The sequence below is a fragment of the Carettochelys insculpta genome, chromosome 20 (genome assembly GCF_033958435.1).
Source record: "Carettochelys insculpta isolate YL-2023 chromosome 20, ASM3395843v1, whole genome shotgun sequence".
Classification (NCBI taxonomy): domain Eukaryota; kingdom Metazoa; phylum Chordata; order Testudines; family Carettochelyidae; genus Carettochelys; species Carettochelys insculpta.
This window is the reverse complement of record NC_134156.1, coordinates 23,502,276-23,523,301: the sequence shown is the minus strand read 5'-3', so window position 1 is coordinate 23,523,301 and position 21,026 is coordinate 23,502,276. Positions and strand designations below refer to the sequence as shown.

Sequence of the window (21,026 nt, the reverse complement as noted above, 5' to 3'; positions counted from 1 at the left end):
TAAGTCACTGACACGCTGTCTGTGGTACGTATCATTGGTGTGCGCTGTTCGTACAAGTGGTGCCGACAGCCTGGAGCGACGGTATTTACGAAGGACCGACTCGTGTTCCCACACATGCGGCTCATGAGGGGTTGGTTTTGTAACTGTTTTTGACGAAATGGCCCTTCCTGCTGTTGGGGTGGCAGAGCCGGGCCCGAACCCAGGGACGTCACAGCTGTGGCTGTTCCTTTTCAGCTCAGCAGATGGCACAGTTGCGCTTGCAACGTGTTCTGTCCCTTTTCCCACAGCTCTCCCGGGGCCTGCGTGCACCCCACAGCAGGGGCTGGCTGGGGCTTGTGGGGACCCCGCATGTCCCCACGGCACAGTGGTGGGAGCTCGCAGCTTGGCCGGCCTCCCCCTTGCATCTCCCGCAGGATTCTGGTTGCAGTTTGTGGGCTGTTTCCTGGGAGCCGCTGGCTGTGGGATGCTGGGTTGGCACGTCGGGGCCCAGTGGGTCCATGCCCAGGCCAGTTCTGGGCACTGGCTTTGCAGCTGGCAGGGAAGCAGAGCTGGGGTAGGGACCGTACGACTTCTCCCTGGACATTTGGGAGGGTGATACGAGGATCGCAGCCTGTGTTAGGTTCCGCAGGCTGTGCCCGAGCTCAGCCGAGGGCTGGGCGTTGTAATTCCCAGCCAGCCTGGTGCAGAGCCAGCGCCCCCGTCCCTCTGGACACAGGGAAGCCCCTTGGACTGCAGCCTCTGTGCCCCTCCCTCCCCCTGCCTGGCCCTTGGGATCCAAAGGGGGCTGTGGGGGGCTTCTAGAAACGAGCCGCTCCTGGAGCTCTGCTGGTTCTAGGCCGGGGGGTTGTCCAGACCCGCTTGGCGTGGGGTGGGGCGGTTTAAGCCAATGTGTGCCACCCCTCCCCCCCACACACACACCGGGGGCAGGTGTCAACCGTGAGCAGAACGGCTCCCCCGGGGGTTCGCACAAATGCCTCCTGCTCCGTTTGCGCCAAGCACCAGCCGACACTCCCCAGGTGAAGCGAAGGGACTGTGTCTACGCGGCCTTGCAGCAGTTTCCTGAAGTCCCAAGTTCAGCCCCGCAGAGGTGGGTGCGTGTCCAGGACAGGACCCCACCCTGGCTGCCTGAGACAAGGAGCTTCGCCCAGCCCCACACATCTGAGCGTCCCCCTCTCAATGATGGGGCTGGGGTCTCTCTTGGAGGTCAGGCCCCCCATCTCCTCTGCCGCAGGGCAGCCACTGCCCCGGTTTCTCTGCCAAGGGGCAGCAGCGGGGTCCCGCCAGGCGCTGCCCTGCAGGAGGAGGAGGCAGGCAGCGCAGGTTGCAGGGAAGCTGAGTCTGTGTTGGGGCGCTGGAAGCTGTGGCCTGGGGCGCTCAGCGCCTGGAGCAGGATGTGATGGAGAGCCCGGGAAGCAGTGGGGCTGGCAGCTGTGTTGGCCTGCAGGCGGCGCTGGGCCCCGCTTTACCCCAATCCCCGTCCCCCCACCCAGATCTACTTCTGGGAGGCCCAGCGGCAGAACGGCACCGAGCGGGTGAAGACGCTCTTCCTGCCCGAGAACGGGGCCAAGCTGAAGAACCTCACGGGATACACCGCGTACCTGATCAGCGTCTCGGCCTTCAACGCCGCCGGCGACGGGCCCCGCAGCGCCCCCGTCCAGGGCAGGACGCAGCAGGCAGGTGGGCTCCTTGCTGGGGGTGAGGGCAAAGGGGGCCTGTCCGTCTCTCGCTCCGGGGGCCAGTCACCAGCAGCCCCCGGGCTTGTTGAACGGCTGGTGTGGCTGCTCGCTGCCTCCCACTGCCCAGCCCTGCTCACTCCCACCCCACTGCTCTGCGTTCTAGTCCTGCCCTGTCCTGAGCACAGGCTGGCACCTGGGGCTGCTACGGGGCTATTTCCCCTGGGCTGAGACCTGACAGACTCATCCCACTTTAAGCCAGGCAGGGGAGGGGTCTGGTTAGCAGTGCCTTGGCAGCTCCTGGCTGCGGAACGCCCTGGCGCCCTCCCTTCCCTGCCCAGCCGCCCCTCCTGGCTCCACGCACCCTTCCCCAGGGTCCCTGCGAGGGCCTTTTAAGAACCGACTAGGTCAAAGGTACCTCAGGCAACTCCCTCAGGGTCCCATTCAGTGAGTCCTGGGGCGTACGTTGGCCTCCGGGTCCCAGCCCCAAACCAGCCCGAGGTCTTTCAAACACGGACCACCAACTCGCACGCTCTTCAGGCCCCACCCCGGATGCTGTCTGTCTCCGGCACCTCGTGCCTGGAGCTTATCCTCCACAGGCCAGGCTGGGCCTTTGGTCACTCCCCCACATGGCCAAGTCCCTTCCACGCTGGCCTGCTCCTCAGGCATTTCCCCAGGCTGGCTGAGGCTCCCTGCAGCCCTCGCAGAGCCAGCTGCAGGGGTCTGGCCTTCCCTCCGTGTTGAACAGCTGGTGTGGCTGCTTCATCCCGCCCAGCATTGCCCCGCGTCCCTCCCCAGAGGTGGCTGCAGCTGATCTTCCCACTCCTTTGGTGCTGGGCTCGCCTACCCAGCCGGGGCTCGTGCGCCGTCAGGAGGCCTTTGCTGCAGGCCCTGTTCTGCTCCCCGCTGGGGCCTGCTCAGGAGAAGCTGGGGAGAGACTCAGGCAGGTCGGTGCATGACTGAATCCATCCCTTTCCCACGGCAAACCCGGGGTTCTCAGGCCAGGGGCAGGATGGGGGGGCCGGGGGGGGCCCTTTCGTGCCTCGCACACCGTGGGTGTGGGGATGCCCGCAAAGCCCCTCTGCTTCCTCCTCGCAGCCCCCAGCGCTCCCAGCACCATCCGCTTCAGCGAGCTGACCACCACCTCGGTGAATGTCTCCTGGGAGCTTCCTCTGCTGCCCAATGGCATCCTGGAAGGGTACAGGCTGGTCTACGAGCCCTGCACGCCCGTGGACGGTAAGGGCCCTGGGCTGGGGCGCAAGCAGGGACGCTCGCCCCACAAGGGGAAGCTGGGGGCCGCTGCTCCCTGGGGGCTGGGAAGCAAAGCAGGCGAAGGAGGCCGGGAGACTCCTGTTCCTGGGAGCAGGGAGCAGGGTTGGATTAAAGCCACCCTGGCCGGGGCAGGCACGCGCGGAACGCGGGCTAGAATCGCGGGGGCGTCTGTCCGTCTATCCGTCCATCCCTCACAAGGGTTTGGGGACCAGCCTGTGTCCCGACCCAGCTCCCATATGTACCGATCTGGTGCTGTTCTCTTCAAAACCGTTCCCGTGTTCCTCCCCAGAGGTGGCTGCACAGCAGCAGGGCCCGGGGAACCCTGAGTGTGTCCCCTGGGTCACTGGGCAAAGGGCTTGGGCGTGCCTGGGGACATGCAGGCCTGAGCGTGCTCTAAGTAGCGCTGCGGGAGTAGGGCGTGCGTCCTGTCACCCCCTATGGAGGGTGAAAGTGTTTGGGGGTGTTGTGTTGTGTTGTGTTTTTGTTTGTTTTGGGGCTGGTTTTTTTTTTGGACAAAAAGGAAATTTTTGCCAAAGTCCCTTTGGTGAGGAAAAGTTTCAGGGCCTTGGAAAAAAGAAAACCCACAATCACAGGAGCAAAGAGCATCCTCGGGTCAAACCGCCCGTGGGGCAGTCAGCGCCAATGTCTTCATTAAGTCTGCAGAGGGGGTGGCAGTGCCGGAGGCCAGCCCCTCTCTTCTCCCCTCCCCAGCCCGGCAGTGCCCCCCCAGACCTCCCACTGCGTCCGCTCCCTGCCGGCGGGCGCCCTCGGGTCCCCAGTGTAACAGACAAAGGAGGAGAAATGTTGCTCCCCCCCACCCCCCAGCAGGCAGGAGGGAGCCTGAGAAGGCAGCAGAGAGTGGAGGGCGAGACAATGGCTGCTCAGTGTTCCCGGCTGCCACCTGGGCTTTTCAGCACTGGGAAAGGGGCTGGCAGGCGGGGGTCGGGGGGGGGGGGGCTCTCCTTTTAAGCCAGGCTGTGCAGGATGTCCTTTGCTCCTGCCAAGCCTGCTCGCTGGGCTGCCCGCAGCACAGAGCAGCCTGTGGCTCCCCCAGGAGCAGGCCACGCTTCAGGGCGTGCGCCGATCCCACAGGGTCAGGAAGGCTATGCCGGGCAGCCCACCAAGTGCTAGAGGCAGGATATGGGGCTAGCTGGTCCAGGCAGGTGTGTGTGAACAGAGCCTGCTGGTGCTCTAGTCCAAGGGACCAAGGATCCCCTCCCCAGACGGGCCGAGATTTCTCCAGGGAACTGCTGCTCCCCAGAGGTCAGTTGAGATGGGTCCAGCCCGGATTTCACACCGGACGGGGGTGGTTTGGCCGCTTCCAGCCAGATCCAGGTGCTGTTAGTCAGGGTTGGCACCAGGATCACCGCAGGCCGTGTGTGTCCTCTGTTCCCCAGGCGTGAGTAAGATCGTGACGGTGGACGTAAAGGGGAACAGCCCCTTGTGGCTGAAGGTGAAGGACCTGGCGGAGGGCGTCACCTACCGGTTCCGGATCCGGGCCAAAACCTTCACCTACGGGCCCGAGATCGAGGCCAACATCACCACTGGGCCAGGGGAAGGTACGGCGCTGCCAGGCCAGCTTGCACTGGCTGCGGGGGGTGCCCCAGGGTTCCTGCCAGCAGAGCTCTATCCCGCAGGAAGCAATCGTCCAAAGGGCCCCAAGGGAAACACAGTGGGGGGTGGCTGGATGTGGGGGGCTGCGGAGAGACACAGGCAGGGAGATGGGCTTCCCCCGCACGGACATCACATGGAGGCTGTGGCTTTTATCCCTGTGCTCTGGTTTCCCAGGTGCCCCCGGGCCGCCGGGTGAGCCCTTCATCTCCCGATACGGCTCAGCCATCACCATCCACTGGGCGAGCGGGGAGCCCGGCAAGGGACCCATCACCCGATACGTCATCGAGGCTCGGCCCTCCGGTATGTACCCCCCTCGGCCTCCGCCCGCCTTTCCTACTCCCTCGGGGTGGGGGGCACCGCCGGCCTGGCCGGAACCCAAAGCCCAGCTCTGCCCCGCAGGACGTTGGCTGGTGATTTGGCAAGGCCCTTCGCATGGTGCCTCCCCAGAGCCTGGGTGGCTGCTGCAGTGGGTGCTGCGGGTGGGCACCAGCCGAGGAGCTGGGTTACTTGCAGACAGCCGGCGCCTGGGAAGAGCCGCATCACCAGAGCCCAGCTCTGCGGTGAAAGGAGCCGTCCTGCTGGCTGTGCAGACGCTGAGGGGCTCAGCCCCACCAGCACGGCGCAGGGGGCACAGCCCCGTGTTGGGATGGCCTGGCCCACGCGGCCAGCACAGCCCTGCTGTGGTAACCCCGCTGGCAGGACAGCACACGCCCGCGCCCGGCCGGCAGGTTCACCCCGTGCAGCCGGGCATAACCCACGACTGCCTCTGCAGCTCCCGCCCTGCCGGGCTGCGCTCATTCCCGGCACACGCAGGGGAGCCATGGGCGAGGGGCTGGGGGCAGTGCCTCTGAGGAGCAGGCTGGGGAGCACCTTGCTGCAGAGAGCTGGGGGAAGCGGGGCCCTGCGTGCACTGCCACGAAAACGCCGGTCACTCGGATGGCTGCAGCCAGTGACGAGTCCCTGCGAGCTCGGGGGACCAGGGCTTCCCAAAGGTGCTGGCTGCAGCCTCCGGGCTCAGCCAGGACTTCCACACGCATCAGTAGGGGCTGGGACCGTGCTGGCCTCTGCGTCCCCCCGTGCACGCGCCCCTCTCTCTAGGGCCCCGCCCTCCCCTCACGGCACCCGGCGTCTCTCCTCTGCCGCAGACGAGGGGCTGTGGGACATCCTCATCAAGGACATCCCCCGGGAGGTGACCTCCTACACCTTCAGCATGGACATCCTGAAGCAGGGGGTCAGCTACGACTTCCGGGTCATCGCGGTCAACGACTACGGCTACGGGACGCCCAGCGCGCCCTCCCCGTCCGTCTCAGGTGCGGGGGCTGCTCTCCCGGCCCGCCTGGGGGCCGCTGGGCCAAGGAGGGTTTGGCCACAGGAAGGTGGGAACCTCCTCGCTCACCAGACCCGCCCCGGGGCCACCTCCTGCAGGCACGTCTGCCCTGCCCTCAGGCTGGGGGCCAGGGGGGAGACAGCGGGATCGGGCACTGGGGAAGCTGTGGGGGCCCTGGGCTCCCCCACACACAGCTCGGCCGGTGCCCCTCACTCCCGACCCACAGCCCAGCCCTGGGCTCCCCCACGCACAGCTCTGCCAGCATCACCAGGAGGTCTGCCGAAGCACGTCCATCCGGGAGCTCCCCAGGAGCAGAGGGAGGGTCCTTGGGACGGTCCAGCCCCACCTCAGCCCGCGGAGGAGGCCCCGAGCCCCAGCAGCGGCCCGGCCAGGCCAGGCGAGTGACTGACCGCGCTCTCCGCGGCTGCCTTCCAGCCCAGAGGGCCAGCCCCTTCTACGAGGAGTGGTGGTTCCTGGTGGTCGTCGCCCTGGTCGGGCTCATCTTCATCCTCCTCCTGGTCTTCGTCCTCGTCATCCGCGGGCAGAGCAAGAAGTACACCAAGAAGTCGGACTCAGGTGAGCGCCCGGCCCCGGAGCGTGACAGCCTGGCCTGGCCTGGCCCGGCCTCGCGGGACGCGGTGCCATGGAGGTGCAGCAGGAACCGCTCTGGGCTCATCCCACTGGCCGCCAGGTGCCGGGAACGAGTGGGGCAGGCTCCGAGCCACCCCCCTGCCGAAGCAGGAGGTGCTGGGCTGGGAGGCGGCATCCCCCTGGGCCAGGCCGGGCCTGCGTCCGCAACGGGGCCTTTCGCCTTTTCCCTTCAAGCAGCCTGCGCTGTGGCTGGGCAGAGCCAGCGCTGCTCTGCTGGAGGTGTGCAAAGGGCCGGGCCCCTCCCTTCTTCCCCTAATGCTGGTGCCAGGGCGGGGTTCAGTCAGTGACCCCCCCAGGGGGGCCAGTGTCGGGGTGTTCACCGTGCTCCTGGCATCCCTGGCGGGGCAGTGCCTGGAGCTTCTCCAAAGTCTGCCCCCAGCTACCCTGGCATTAGGGTTCCCGGTAAGCTGAGTGCCCGGGCGGCCGCCCAGGAGAGAGTCACACACTGCCCGGCCGATTAGCAGAGCGCCCAGAGCCGGCAGCCGGTGTTCTGCTGGTGGTCCACATCTGCACTGGCCTCGGTGCACATAACAAAATTTATTCTGCGCATGACGGAAGAACTGGAGGGAGCCCTGCTTGGCTTCGGCAGGAGCCTCTCCCTGCCCTGCCCTGGGGGTGAGGCCTGTTGCCTCCTGCTGGAGGGAGTGGAGTAACCCAGCAGAGCGACTCCAGCGCCATCCTCCCAGCACCACGGGCCCATCCTGCCCCGCCCCGCCGCAGCGCCAGCAGAGCGAAATGCGTCGTAGGTTTCCGTGCGCGGCGAGCCGCCAGTGGCGGGGCTGGTCCTGGCGTGGGTAAAAGCTGCTCTGTTTCCTGAGCCAAATGAAGGGGCTCCGCGCGCAGGAGGAACGCAGCTGCCCTGCCCAACCCACACAGGGCAGGGGGAGGGGGCTGCGCCGGGAGCCCGGACTCTTGGGTTCTATGCACAAGTCATGCCCAGAGCTCCGGTGCTGGGGCCTGGCTTGGGGCTGGAGAGAGAAGCCAAGGGGGGGCCTGATTCTCCACCCGCTGCTGCTGGGGCATTGTGGGCACCAAACGCCACCACACCGACAGCGGCGCTGCGTCGGGAGAGGTCGCGCACTGGCCAGAAGGCGGAGGCAGTTTGGCCCACAGGATGTAGAGACCGCCAGCTTGTGCAGCTGTTTGCATTCAGACCTAGTGCCCCAGCCCAGCCCGCAGCCTTCAGGGATCTCCGAGCCCTTTCGTGACATTAACGAGTTGCCCCCGGGGCAGACCAGGCAGCCCCAGCGTCGCCGTTGGAGGGATGGGGAAGCCGAGGCATGAGCAGTGTGGTGCCTTGCCCCCGGTGAGCTTCTGGCAGAGCTGGGGTGCAGATCTCCCATCACCTCCCTCCATCTCTTCCTCCGGAGCCCTCCCAGCCCAGTTCAGTTCTGCAGTTGGCACTGGTTCAGCCCAGAGCGAGTCAGGAGCCAGGGAGTGAGGGCTGCCCCACCCCTCCACTGGCACCCAGCGTGCTGGGCACTGCAGCCTCGAGGTCTGGGCTGCTTGCCTGTAGATACACAGATGTATGAGTTGGTGGGTTTGATTACATGCTTACAACAATAAATGGCAGCAGGTTTATTCTGGTTGCGACACAAGGGCCTGACCAGGGGCTTTCACCCAGACAGCAAATCGATGCGCTTCGACGTGTTTCGTAGTTGAAACCACCATCCCCGGCACAGGGCTGCCAGGAATACCCTCAGCCTCAGCAGGTCCAGCAGCGCTTGGGGCGAGAGAGCTGGGTAGGGCCAGGCTAACTAGCCCAGTGGAAAAGAAATAACTGACAGGACAGACAGCCACCAGAGGCCCCTGGCGACAAACGGCCGGGCCTGACCAGAAGTTGAGCGGCCTGCAGAAAAGAGACGCTCCCCATGGAGGGAAGGAAGCCGCCCCAGCAGAATACGTCCCCGACACAGCCCCAGCCACAGAACACCATAGCAAACCGGCGTCCCCGCCGGGGCGGGAGGAGCAGGAGATGGGTGGCTCCTGTGAGGCAGAGGAAGGTGATGGTGGTGAGGAAGATGGTCGTTCTAGAGGGGATGGTGTGAGGCAATGGAAATACCAGGTGGACGTTCTCTGCCCAGCTCAGGGCCCAGCAGCCTCTCCCAGGCGGAGCGCCGAAATGTGACCTTGATGTACGGTCCCAGCACCGGGATAATTAGTAAAGTCACTAATCGTCCCACTTCCAACAGCTTCATTGATAAACAAACGAAGCTGCAGAGCTCTCCCGGGCAGGCGCTGGTTGGTAGCATTAGCTGGTCCCTTGTTCATCCGCAGGCCGCCTGGCTTCAAGCCACTTCCCGGCTGCACAGGGGACGAGGGGTGGGGCTGAGCTCCCGCCTCGTGTGCCACTGAAAATCAGCTTGCGTGCTGCTCTTGGCACCAGTGCCGGTGGTGGCTGAGCCCTGCTCTAGCTTGAGAAGTTGCGGGGGGGGGGCTTGACGGTGCCGAATGGGTTAACAAGCCCTGTCAGTAAATGCACAAGAGCTCCCACCGTCTGCGTTGCAACCGGGCAGCTGAGTTCCCAGCCGTGGACTCATTAAACAGCAGCCCAGCCCCTGGGGCAAAGGGCCTGTCCACCCCCGTGGCCGGAAAACAAACTCATAAGTAACCTAAGCCCAGGCCACAGCAGGGGGCAGAGCCGCGGGGAGTCCTATGCTCATGTTCCTGCGGAGAGAACGGAGTCGTGGGCCTGGGGAAGCCCTTGCTATGGTGCACCCGCCTCCTTCCCCTTCACCGTCCGCTTCCTGGTGGGGGCTTCCCACTGCTGGTCTCCAGGCAGGTCGAGGTCCAGGAGGGTGAAGCTGGGAGTCCAAGTGGGTCCTGGAACCGGGAGTGTGACGTGCAGGCTCCCCCCGGGGCTGCCCCAGCTGACAGCTCCCCTCCCACCCCGACAGGGAACAACTCCAAGTCCAATGCGCTGAGCCACGGCGAGATGGTGAGTCTGGATGAGGGCAGCTTCCCTGCCCTGGAGCTCAACAACCGGCGCCTCTCCGTCAAGAACTCCTTCTGCAGGAAGAACGGCATCTACACCAGGTAGGGCCCCGGGCGCAGGGAGCTGCACGAGCTGCCAGAGGGGGTGGGGTGGGTGTTGCTTTGAACCACCTGGGAGCTGGGATGCCAGCAGAGCCAAAGCAAAGCCCACAGGCATCCCACAGAGCTGCTTGGCTGTTCCGCAGCCAGCTCCAGTCACTGTCTGCACTGCAGCCTGCACGCTGTTCTGTGGGGGTGGCTCCGGGTGGCAGGCCATGGGCAGGGCTGGGGGAGCCCAGGGCTGGGCTGGCAGGGGCTGCGGGGCGGGAGTGAGGGGCGCCGGCAGGGCTGGGCTGGCAGGGGCTGCGGGTCGGGAGTGAGGGGCACCGGCAGGGCTGGGCTGGCAGGGGCTGCGGGTCGGGAGTGAGGGGCACCGGCAGGGCTGGGCTGGCAGGGCCTGCGGGTTGGGAGTGAGGGGCACCGGCAGGGCTGGGCTGGCAGGGGCTGCGGGTTGGGAGTGAGGGGCACCGGCAGGGCTGGGCTGGCAGGGGCTGTGGGACGGGAGTGAGGGGCACCGGCAGGGCTGGGCTGGCAGGGGCTGCGGGACGGGAGTGAGGGGCACCGGCAGGGCTGGGCTGGCAGGGGCTGCGGGTCGGGAGTGAGGGGCGCCGGCAGGGCTGGGCTGGCAGGGCCTGCGGGTCGGGAGTGAGGGGCGCCGGCAGGGCTGGGCTGGCAGGGGCTGCGGGGCGGGAGTGAGGGGCGCCGGCAGGGCTGGGCTGGCAGGGGCTGCGGGGCGGGAGTGAGGGGCGCCGGCAGGGCTGGGCTGGCAGGGGCTGCGGGGCGGGAGTGAGGGGCGCCGGCAGGGCTGGGCTGGCAGGGGCTGCGGGTCGGGAGTGAGGGGCACCGGCAGGGCTGGGCTGGCAGGGGCTGCGGGTCGGGAGTGAGGGGCACCGGCAGGGCTGGGCTGGCAGGGCCTGCGGGTCGGGAGTGAGGGGCACCGGCAGGGCTGGGCTGGCAGGGGCTGCGGGACGGGAGTGAGGGGCACCGGCAGGGCTGGGCTGGCAGGGCCTGCGGGTCGGGAGTGAGGGGCGCCGGCAGGGCTGGGCTGGCAGGGGCTCCGGGGCGGGAGTGAGGGGCGCCGGCAGGGCTGGGCTGGCAGGGGCTGCGGGGCGGGAGTGAGGGGCACCGGCAGGGCTGAGCTGGCAGGGCCTGCGGGTCGGGAGTGAGGGGCACCGGCAGGGCTGGGCTGGCAGGGGCTGCGGGGCGGGAGTGAGGGGCGCCGGCAGGGCTGGGCTGGCAGGGGCTGCGGGACGGGAGTGAGTGGCGCCGGCAGGGCTGGGCTGGCAGGGGCTGCGGGACGGGAGTGAGGGGCGCCGGCAGGGCTGGGCTGCCAGGGGCTGCGGGACGGGAGTGAGGGGCACCGGCAGGGCTGGGCTGGCAGGGGCTGCGGGTTGGGAGTGAGGGGCGCCGGCAGGGCTGGGCTGGCAGGGGCTGCGGGTCGGGAGTGAGGGGCACCGGCAGGGCTGGGCTGGCAGGGGCTGCGGGTGAGGAGTGAGGGGCACCGGCAGGGCTGGGCTGGCAGGGCCTGCGGGTTGGGAGTGAGGGGCACCGGCAGGGCTGGGCTGGCAGGGCCTGCGGGTCGGGAGTGAGGGGCGCCGGCAGGACTGGGCTGGCAGGGGCTGCGGGTCGGGAGTGAGGGGCACCGGCAGGACTGGGCTGGCAGGGGCTGCGGGTCGGGAGTGAGGGGCACCGGCAGGACTGGGCTGGCAGGGGCTGCGGGTCGGGAGTGAGGGGCGCCGGCAGGGCTGGGCTGGCAGGGGCTGCGGGTCGGGAGTGAGGGGCGCCGGCAGGGCTGGGCTGGCAGGGGCTGCGGGTTGGGAGTGAGGGGCGCCGGCAGGGCTGGGCTGGCAGGGGCTGCGGGACGGGAGTGAGGGGCGCCGGCAGGGCTGGGCTGGCAGGGGCTGCGGGGCGGGAGTGAGGGGCGCCGGCAGGGCTGGGCTGGCAGGGGCTGCGGGTGAGGAGTGAGGGGCGCCGGCAGGGCTGGGCTGGCAGGGGCTGCGGGACGGGAGTGAGGGGCGCCGGCAGGGCTGGGCTGGCAGGGGCTGCGGGGCGGGAGTGAGGGGCGCCGGCAGGGCTGGGCTGGCAGGGGCTGCGGGACGGGAGTGAGGGGCGCCGGCAGGGCTGGGCTGGCAGGGGCTGCGGGACGGGAGTGAGGGGCGCCGGCAGGGCTGGGCTGGCAGGGGCTGCGGGTTGGGAGTGAGGGGCGCCGGCAGGGCTGGGCTGGCAGGGGCTGCGGGTTGGGAGTGAGGGGCGCCGGCAGGGCTGGGCTGGCAGGGGCTGCGGGTTGGGAGTGAGGGGCGCCGGCAGGGCTGGGCTGGCAGGGGCTGCGGGTGAGGAGTGAGGGGCGCCGGCAGGGCTGGGCTGGCAGGGGCTGCGGGACGGGAGTGAGGGGCGCCGGCAGGGCTGGGCTGGCAGGGGCTGCGGGACGGGAGTGAGGGGCGCCGGCAGGGCTGGGCTGGCAGGGGCTGCGGGTTGGGAGTGAGGGGCGCCGGCAGGGCTGGGCTGGCAGGGGCTGCGGGTGAGGAGTGAGGGGCGCCGGCAGGGCTGGGCTGGCAGGGGCTGCGGGACGGGAGTGAGGGGCGCCGGCAGGGCTGGGCTGGCAGGGGCTGCGGGACGGGAGTGAGGGGCGCCGGCAGGGCTGGGCTGGCAGGGGCTGCGGGACGGGAGTGAGGGGCGCCGGCAGGGCTGGGCTGGCAGGGGCTGCGGGTCGGGAGTGAGGGGCGCCGGCAGGGCTGGGCTGGCAGGGGCTGCGGGGCGGGAGTGAGGGGCGCCGGCAGGGCTGGGCTGGCAGGGGCTGCGGGTCGGGAGTGAGGGGCGCCGGCAGGGCTGGGCTGGCAGGGGCTGCGGGGCGGGAGTGAGGGGCGCCGGCAGGGCTGGGCTGGCAGGGGCTGCGGGACGGGAGTGAGGGGCGCCGGCAGGGCTGGGCTGGCAGGGGCTGCGGGACGGGAGTGAGGGGCGCCGGCAGGGCTGGGCTGGCAGGGGCTGCGGGTCGGGAGTGAGGGGCGCCAGCAGGGCTGGGCTGGCAGGGGCTGCGGGTCGGGAGTGAGGGGCGCCGGCAGGGCTGGGCTGGGCTGGCAGGGGCTGCGGGTCGGGACTGAGGGGCGCCGGCAGGGCTGGGCTGGCAGGGGCTGCGGGTCGGGAGTGAGGGGCGCCGGCAGGGCTGGGCTGGCAGGGGCTGCGGGACGGGAGTGAGGGGCGCCGGCAGGGCTGGGCTGGCAGGGGCTGCGGGACGGGAGTGAGGGGCGCCGGCAGGGCTGGGCTGGCAGGGGCTGCGGGACGGGAGTGAGGGGCGCCGGCAGGGCTGGGCTGGCAGGGGCTGCGGGTCGGGAGTGAGGGGCGCCGGCAGGGCTGGGCTGGCAGGGGCTGCGGGTCGGGAGTGAGGGGCGCCGGCAGGGCTGGGCTGGGCTGGCAGGGGCTGCGGGACGGGAGTGAGGGGCGCCGGCAGGGCTGGGCTGGCAGGGGCTGCGGGACGGGAGTGAGGGGCGCCGGCAGGGCTGGGCTGGCAGGGGCTGCGGGACGGGAGTGAGGGGCGCCGGCAGGGCTGGGCTGGCAGGGGCTGCGGGTCGGGAGTGAGGGGCGCCGGCAGGGCTGGGCTGGCAGGGGCTGCGGGACGGGAGTGAGGGGCGCCGGCAGGGCTGGGCTGGCAGGGGCTGCGGGGCGGGAGTGAGGGGCGCCGGCAGGGCTGGGCTGGCAGGGGCTGCGGGACGGGAGTGAGGGGCGCCGGCAGGGCTGGGCTGGCAGGGCCTGCGGGTGAGGAGTGAGGGGCACCGGCAGGGCTGGGCTGGCAGGGCCTGCGGGACGGGAGTGAGGGGCGCCGGCAGGGCTGGGCTGGCAGGGGCTGCGGGACGGGAGTGAGGGGCGCCGGCAGGGCTGGGCTGGCAGGGGCTGCGGGACGGGAGTGAGGGGCGCCGGCAGGGCTGGGCTGGCAGGGGCTGCGGGTCGGGAGTGAGGGGCGCCGGCAGGGCTGGGCTGGCAGGGGCTGCGGGACGGGAGTGAGGGGCGCCGGCAGGGCTGGGCTGGCAGGGGCTGCGGGTGAGGAGTGAGGGGCGCCGGCAGGGCTGGGCTGGCAGGGGCTGCGGGGCGGGAGTGAGGGGCGCCGGCAGGGCTGGGCTGGCAGGGGCTGCGGGTGAGGAGTGAGGGGCGCCGGCAGGGCTGGGCTGGCAGGGGCTGCGGGATGGGAGTGAGGGGCGCCGGCAGGGCTGGGCTGGCAGGGGCTGCGGGTGAGGAGTGAGGGGCGCCGGCAGGGCTGGGCTGGCAGGGGCTGCGGGGCGGGAGTGAGGGGCGCCGGCAGGGCTGGGCTGGCAGGGGCTGCGGGTGAGGAGTGAGGGGCGCCGGCAGGGCTGGGCTGGCAGGGGCTGCGGGGCGGGAGTGAGGGGCGCCGGCAGGGCTGGGCTGGCAGGGGCTGCGGGACGGGAGTGAGGGGCGCCGGCAGGGCTGGGCTGGCAGGGGCTGCGGGGCGGGAGTGAGGGGCGCCGGCAGGGCTGGGCTGGCAGGGGCTGCGGGACGGGAGTGAGGGGCACCGGCAGGGCTGGGCTGGCAGGGGCTGCGGGACAGGAGTGAGGGGCACCGGCAGGGCTGGGCTGGCAGGGGCTGCGGGTGAGGAGTGAGGGGCGCCGGCAGGGCTGGGCTGGCAGGGGCTGCGGGACGGGAGTGAGGGGCGCCGGCAGGGCTGGGCTGGCAGGGGCTGCGGGTGAGGAGTGAGGGGCGCCGGCAGGGCTGGGCTGGCAGGGGCTGCGGGTGAGGAGTGAGAGGCGCCGGCAGGGCTGGGCTGGCAGGGGCTGCGGGACGGGAGTGAGGGGCGCCGGCAGGGCTGGGCTGGCAGGGGCTGCGGGGCGGGAGTGAGGGGCGCCGGCAGGGCTGGGCTGGCAGGGGCTGCGGGACGGGAGTGAGGGGCACCGGCAGGGCTGGGCTGGCAGGGGCTGCGGGACGGGAGTGAGGGGCGCCGGCAGGGCTGGGCTGGCAGGGGCTGCGGGTCGGGAGTGAGGGGCGCCGGCAGGGCTGGGCTGGCAGGGCCTGCGGGTTGGGAGTGAGGGGCGCCGGCAGGGCTGGGCTGGCAGGGGCTGCGGGACGGGAGTGAGGGGCGCCGGCAGGGCTGGGCTGGCAGGGGCTGCGGGACGGGAGTGAGGGGCGCCGGCAGGGCTGGGCTGGCAGGGGCTGCGGGTGAGGAGTGAGGGGCGCCGGCAGGGCTGGGCTGGCAGGGGCTGCGGGTCGGGAGTGAGGGGCGCCGGCAGGGCTGGGCTGGCAGGGGCTGCGGGACGGGAGTGAGGGGCGCCGGCAGGGCTGGGCTGGCAGGGGCTGCGGGACGGGAGTGAGGGGCGCCGGCAGGGCTGGGCTGGCAGGGGCTGCGGGTCGGGAGTGAGGGGCGCCGGCAGGGCTGGGCTGGCAGGGGCTGCGGGTCGGGAGTGAGGGGCGCCGGCAGGGCTGGGCTGGCAGGGGCTGCGGGACGGGAGTGAGGGGCGCCGGCAGGGCTGGGCTGGCAGGGGCTGCGGGATGGGAGTGAGGGGCGCCGGCAGGGCTGGGCTGGCAGGGGCTGCGGGTGAGGAGTGAGGGGCGCCGGCAGGGCTGGGCTGGCAGGGGCTGCGGGACGGGAGTGAGGGGCGCCGGCAGGGCTGGGCTGGCAGGGGCTGCGGGACGGGAGTGAGGGGCGCCGGCAGGGCTGGGCTGGCAGGGGCTGCGGGTCGGGAGTGAGGGGCGCCGGCAGGGCTGGGCTGGCAGGGGCTGCGGGACGGGAGTGAGGGGCGCCGGCAGGGCTGGGCTGGCAGGGGCTGCGGGACGGGAGTGAGGGGCGCCGGCAGGGCTGGGCTGGCAGGGGCTGCGGGACGGGAGTGAGGGGCGCCGGCAGGGCTGGGCTGGCAGGGGCTGCGGGACGGGAGTGAGGGGCGCCGGCAGGGCTGGGCTGGCAGGGGCTGCGGGACGGGAGTGAGGGGCGCCGGCAGGGCTGGGCTGGCAGGGGCTGCGGGACGGGAGTGAGGGGCGCCGGGGCGCCGGCAGGGCTGGGCTGGCAGGGGCTGCGGGTCGGGAGTGAGGGGCACCGGCAGGGCTGGGCTGGCAGGGGCTGCGGGACGGGAGTGAGGGGCACCGGCAGGGCTGGGCTGGCAGGGGCTGCGGGACGGGAGTGAGGGGCACCGGCAGGGCTGGGCTGGCAGGGGCTGCGGGATGGGAGTGAGGGGCGCCGGCAGGGCTGGGCTGGCAGGGGCTGCGGGTCGGGAGTGAGGGGCGCCGGCAGGGCTGGGCTGGCAGGGGCTGCGGGTCGGGAGTGAGGGGCGCCGGCAGGGCTGGGCTGGCAGGGGCTGCGGGTCGGGAGTGAGGGGCGCCGGCAGGGCTGGGCTGGCAGGGGCTGCGGGGCGGGAGTGAGGGGCGCCGGGGCGCCGGCAGGGCTGGGCTGGCAGGGGCTGCGGGTCGGGAGTGAGGGGCACCGGCAGGGCTGGGCTGGCAGGGGCTGCGGGACGGGAGTGAGGGGCACCGGCAGGGCTGGGCTGGCAGGGGCTGCGGGACGGGAGTGAGGGGCACCGGCAGGGCTGGGCTGGCAGGGGCTGCGGGATGGGAGTGAGGGGCGCCGGCAGGGCTGGGCTGGCAGGGGCTGCGGGTCGGGAGTGAGGGGCGCCGGCAGGGCTGGGCTGGCAGGGGCTGCGGGACGGGAGTGAGGGGCGCCGGCAGGGCTGGGCTGGCAGGGGCTGCGGGGCAGGAGTGAGGGGCGCCGGCAGGGCTGGGCTGGCAGGGGCTGCGGGACGGGAGTGAGGGGCGCCGGCAGGGCTGGGCTGGCAGGGGCTGCGGGGCGGGAGTGAGGGGCGCCGGCAGGGCTGGGCTGGCAGGGGCTGCGGGGCGGGAGTGAGGGGCGCCGGCAGGGCTGGGCTGGCAGGGGCTGCGGGATGGGAGTGAGGGGCGCCGGCAGGGCTGGGCTGGCAGGGGCTGCGGGTCGGGAGTGAGGGGCGCCGGCAGGGCTGGGCTGGCAGGGGCTGCGGGACGGGAGTGAGGGGCGCCGGCAGGGCTGGGCTGGCAGGGGCTGCGGGACGGGAGTGAGGGGCGCCGGCAGGGCTGGGCTGGCAGGGGCTGCGGGTCGGGAGTGAGGGGCGCCGGCAGGGCTGGGCTGGCAGGGGCTGCGGGACGGGAGTGAGGGGCGCCGGCAGGGCTGGGCTGGCAGGGGCTGCGGGGCGGGAGTGAGGGGCGCCGGCAGGGCTGGGCTGGCAGGGGCTGCGGGACGGGAGTGAGGGGCGCCGGCAGGGCTGGGCTGGCAGGGGCTGCGGGTCGGGAGTGAGGGGCGCCGGCAGGGCTGGGCTGGCAGGGGCTGCGGGTCGGGAGTGAGGGGCGCCGGCAGGGCTGGGCTGGCAGGGGCTGCGGGTCGGGAGTGAGGGGCGCCGGCAGGGCTGGGCTGGCAGGGGCTGCGGGACGGGAGTGAGGGGCGCCGGCAGGGCTGGGCTGGCAGGGGCTGCGGGACGGGAGTGAGGGGCGCCGGCAGGGCTGGGCTGGCAGGGGCTGCGGGTCGGGAGTGAGGGGCGCCGGCAGGGCTGGGCTGGCAGGGGCTGCGGGACGGGAGTGAGGGGCGCCGGCAGGGCTGGGCTGGCAGGGGCTGCGGGACGGGAGTGAGGGGCGCCGGCAGGGCTGGGCTGGCAGGGGCTGCGGGATGGGAGTGAGGGGCGCCGGCAGGGCTGGGCTGGCAGGGGCTGCGGGTCGGGAGTGAGGGGCGCCGGCAAAGGCCGGTGCAGGAGCTTGGCCATGTCCCTGCCCAAGTAGCACTTCACTGCAACCAGTGACCCCCTCAGCTCCGAAACCTGCCGACTGCGGGGGGACACGAGGGAAGCAGAAGTTGGACCTCGCCGGTTAGTGGCCCTGTCCTGGCCAGGCCAGCGGTGGGGAGGGTTGGGGATTCGGCCCCCGGCCTGTGCTCCGCGTGGCCCTGCTGGCATCCTGGGGCCTTGAGGCGGTGGGTTCGTGTGGAGCCTCCGGGGTGGCCGTGGCTGGAGCGGGGCTCGGGAGGTCAGCCCAGCGCCAGAGCTCTCCTCCTCTGAGCACAATGTGGTTCTGCCCCCCGCCGAGGTCCCCGCCGCGGCCCAGCCCCGGGAGCCTGCACTACTCCGACGAGGACGTCACCAAGTACAACGACCTCGTGCCGGCCGAGAGCAGCAGCCTGACAGAGAAGCCCTCGGAGATCTCCGACTCCCAGGTGAGGGGCAGCCGCCGGCCCTCGGCTCAGCAGGGTGGGGCTTGCCCATGCTCTGGGGCAGACCAGGAAAGCCCTGGGTCTCACCGGGAGGCGAGAGGGGTCAGACAGGCCACCCCCGGGGGGAGACAGCTCTGCACCCACTGCCTGGAGATCCCCAGGCTGATGACCCCGTCCTTCCCTGAAATTCCTGACCCCTCCGTTAGCTGCGTCCCCATCACAGAGAGGGGCCCCAGGCCCTGCCCCACCCACAGGCAGACGTGGCCCCAGCCGGCAGGGAGAACAGGAGGTGACGAGGCGACGGACACAGCGTGGAACAGACTTATCAGCACAAGGACCAGACACCATCAGCACCATCCACCTTGCGGAGAGGGGCCCTGAGGGGTCCCCGAGCCGGGCCCTGGCCCCCTTCCTCCCTCTCCAGCCAGCCCAGACTGCCCCACTCCACTGCCCAGCTCCAGTTCACACCAGCCAGGGCCCTCCTCCGCCTCTGTCCTGTTGCCGGGGGAAGAAGGGGGTCACCTGGCTGCCTGGGTTACAAAGGGCCAGGAGAGCCATTGCCTACGTGTGAGAGGTGATCACACCAAAACTCCCCTCGCCAACCGTGCATTGCTGTGCCGAGGGGAACTGAGGCACCCGCCTGTGTCACTGCAGGGCAGGAGGAAACACATGCAGCCCAAACAGGGAGTAACATCCTCACACCCCCGCTGCGTCACAGTCCCCTTGTGCTCAGGACCTGCCCTGCCCTGGAAGGGGACACCACTCAGAGGATGCTGGGAAAGGGAGGAAGAATACAGACCCCCACCCCAGCTAATTCCACAGCAGCCCCATTGCTGCCCAGGGTGTGGGGCCCTACAGGAGCCATCCCTGTTATTAGGGAGGCCGCCCCTGCCCCAGGCAAGCTGGCCAGGGCCATGGCCTCGGGGCAGCGCCCCAGTAACAGAGCACCCCTCTGCACCCAGAGCTGGGGTTCAGTGTCTCGGCTGGGCCAGACAGACAGGTGCATACGTCCTGTCCCCCAGCGTGTGCCCCTGGGGCTGTTCGTTCTGCCCTCGTTGGCGCAGCGTAAAGGCGGCCTCGGCGGCTTTGCCCTGTCCCAGGTGCACCCACGTGTCTCTGCTTTGCTGCTCCGACAGGGCACGGTGAGCCCCTGGCTTTCCTGGGACAGGGGAGCTCCCCCGGCAGGAGGGAAAGCCCAGGCCCAGGAGGCCGGGAGCAGGTCTTGCTGGGCTCTGACCTGTGGGAGCCGCCAGATGCTGACTACACCAGGGAAGGCTGAAACAGGCCCACGCCGGGGCTCTCCCCGGCGATGTCAGACCCCAGTCGCTACCCTGCCCGGCTGCAGACCACGGCCCAGGGCATTGTGTGTTTAACCAGCTCTCTGCCGAGGGACCGTCGTGGGCCCCCTGGGAAGCCTGTGTCCCCGCCAGACACATGCCCTCTTCGGGCCAGGTAGAACAGAGAGCAGAGGCCGCAGGCCCAGGCCACTGGAGGGAGACCCCCCACAGCAGCACGGCTGGGCCCTGCAGGGTCGCTCTGGGCTCCCCCCGAACTAGGGCTCCACAGGGCCTGTAGGAGAGAGCGAGAGGTTTTGCCAGCTGTGGGTTTCCGGGGCCAGGTGCTGTAGCTGTGCAGGGACTGGCCTGCTGAGAGGAGCCCCCTCCTGCAACAGCCCCGGGGACTGAGACTCAGTTGGCTCAGGGAGCCCCGGCTCCGTCTGGGAGACAGGGAGTGACAGCCAGGCCCTGCCGCTTGGCGCTCAGGTCTGCGCAGCAGCTGGGCTGTGACGAGCCGGGAGACACCACCACGGCCCCAGTGTCCTGTCCCCGGCCCTGTACGCCACCAGAGCCCTGGGAGAGGGAACCTGGCCCAGCTGTCTCTGCTCCCCAGGTGGCGGAGGGCGGTAGGGCAGGGGCAGTGCTGAGCGCTGGAGGGGGCCGAGGGAGCCAGCGCAGGTGGAGATTCAGGGGCTCCCAGCCCGCAGGCTGTGACCGCGAGAGGAGCCTGGGGTGCCCCCAGGAAGCTGCCCCCCCACGTGCTGTGCAGTGCGTGACCCCACTGAGAGCAGCGTGCCCTCAGGGTTATTCCTGCACAGGGTGTCTGTGGAGCAGCTGGGAATTCCCCAGGCCCCGGCATCCTGGCACATGGCCCCCCCCATCACCCGAGCCTGGTGCACACGGGTTTCACAGCCGCGGGAGCTGGGGCGCAGGCAGCTCCCCAATGGCCCCCGCTGCGGGGCCGGGCCCGGCCTTTCCCTCACCGCCAAGGGGACGGGGATCCACGCTAGCCCCCGTGCGACGTCCTGGGTGCAGCATCTCTGCGGAGCTGCCGGAAAGCTGGCACTCGATGGCTGGCCTGGCCGGCCCCAGCCGCCTGGGAAAGGGCCTTTCTGCCTCCCCAAGGGGGAGCTGAATGTGGTTATGGAAAGCAGGAGGGACGGGAGCCAGCCCAGCCTCTGCCTGAGCTCCGTGCGCTTCCCACCCTCGTTCCCTGGCCCCCGGCAAACGTAACTCCGAAATCCCAACTGCCAGCACCCCCGAGCACCTCACAGACTGAGGAACATACAAGGGCGCCAGGGCAGGTCCCCGTCCCTGTTCCCTCCCGAGGGCGCCAGGGCAGGTCTGTCTCTGTTCCCTCCCTAGGGCGTCAGGGCAGGTCCCCGTCCCTGTTCCCTCCCTAGGGCGCCAGGGCAGGTCTGTCCCTGTTCCCTCCCAAGGGCGCCAGGGCAGCTCTGTCCCTGTTCCCTCCCGAGGGCGCCAGGGCAGCTCTGTCCCTGTCCTGTCCCATCTCTGCTTTTCCCCTCAGCGTCGGACCAGCGAGGTGTCTCTCTGACACTTCGTCCCTGGTTCCCTCCTAGGTTTGTTATTCACTAAAGCGCTGCTGGACCCGTTGTTTCTCAGGAAACAGACTGACACGGCAACCCTCTTACGTGATTAACACAGTGACTTGCCTGCGACTCCCCCAGCAACCCCCCTGCAACTCACACAGCAACCCCCCTGCAACTCACACAACAACCCCCCTGTGACTAACACAGCAACCCCCCTGTGACTCACACAACAACCCCCCTGTGACTAACACAGCAACCCCCCTGTGACTCACACAACAACCCCCCCGTGACTCACACAACAACCCCCCTGCGACTAACACAACAACCCTCCTCACGTGAGTCACACGGTGACCCCTCTGAAATGCAACTCGTCTGTCCCCTGGACAGAGAAACCTGGGTCTGGTCACTGGGGCAGGTGATGGGTCTGGTCGCTGGGGGGCACTGGGGTGGGTGATGGGTCCGGTCGCTGGG

At 71.0% G+C, this 21,026-nt stretch overlaps 1 protein-coding gene across 3 annotated transcripts in view; it reads left to right on the top strand.

Moving 5' to 3' along the window:
• The window catches only part of SDK2 (sidekick cell adhesion molecule 2), a 161,411-nt gene that overhangs the window by 138,170 nt on the left and 2,215 nt on the right, over positions 1–21,026 (top strand). For all 3 annotated transcript variants that reach the window (XM_075014612.1, XM_075014611.1, XM_075014614.1), the window contains 8 exons: positions 1,491–1,677; positions 2,772–2,909; positions 4,343–4,504; positions 4,734–4,859; positions 5,705–5,869; positions 6,322–6,462; positions 9,435–9,573; positions 17,605–17,731. In XM_075014612.1, coding sequence (XP_074870713.1) covers positions 1,491–1,677; positions 2,772–2,909; positions 4,343–4,504; positions 4,734–4,859; positions 5,705–5,869; positions 6,322–6,462; positions 9,435–9,573; positions 17,605–17,731 — 1,185 coding nt within the window. The remainder of the gene's footprint in view (positions 1–1,490; positions 1,678–2,771; positions 2,910–4,342; positions 4,505–4,733; positions 4,860–5,704; positions 5,870–6,321; positions 6,463–9,434; positions 9,574–17,604; positions 17,732–21,026) is intronic.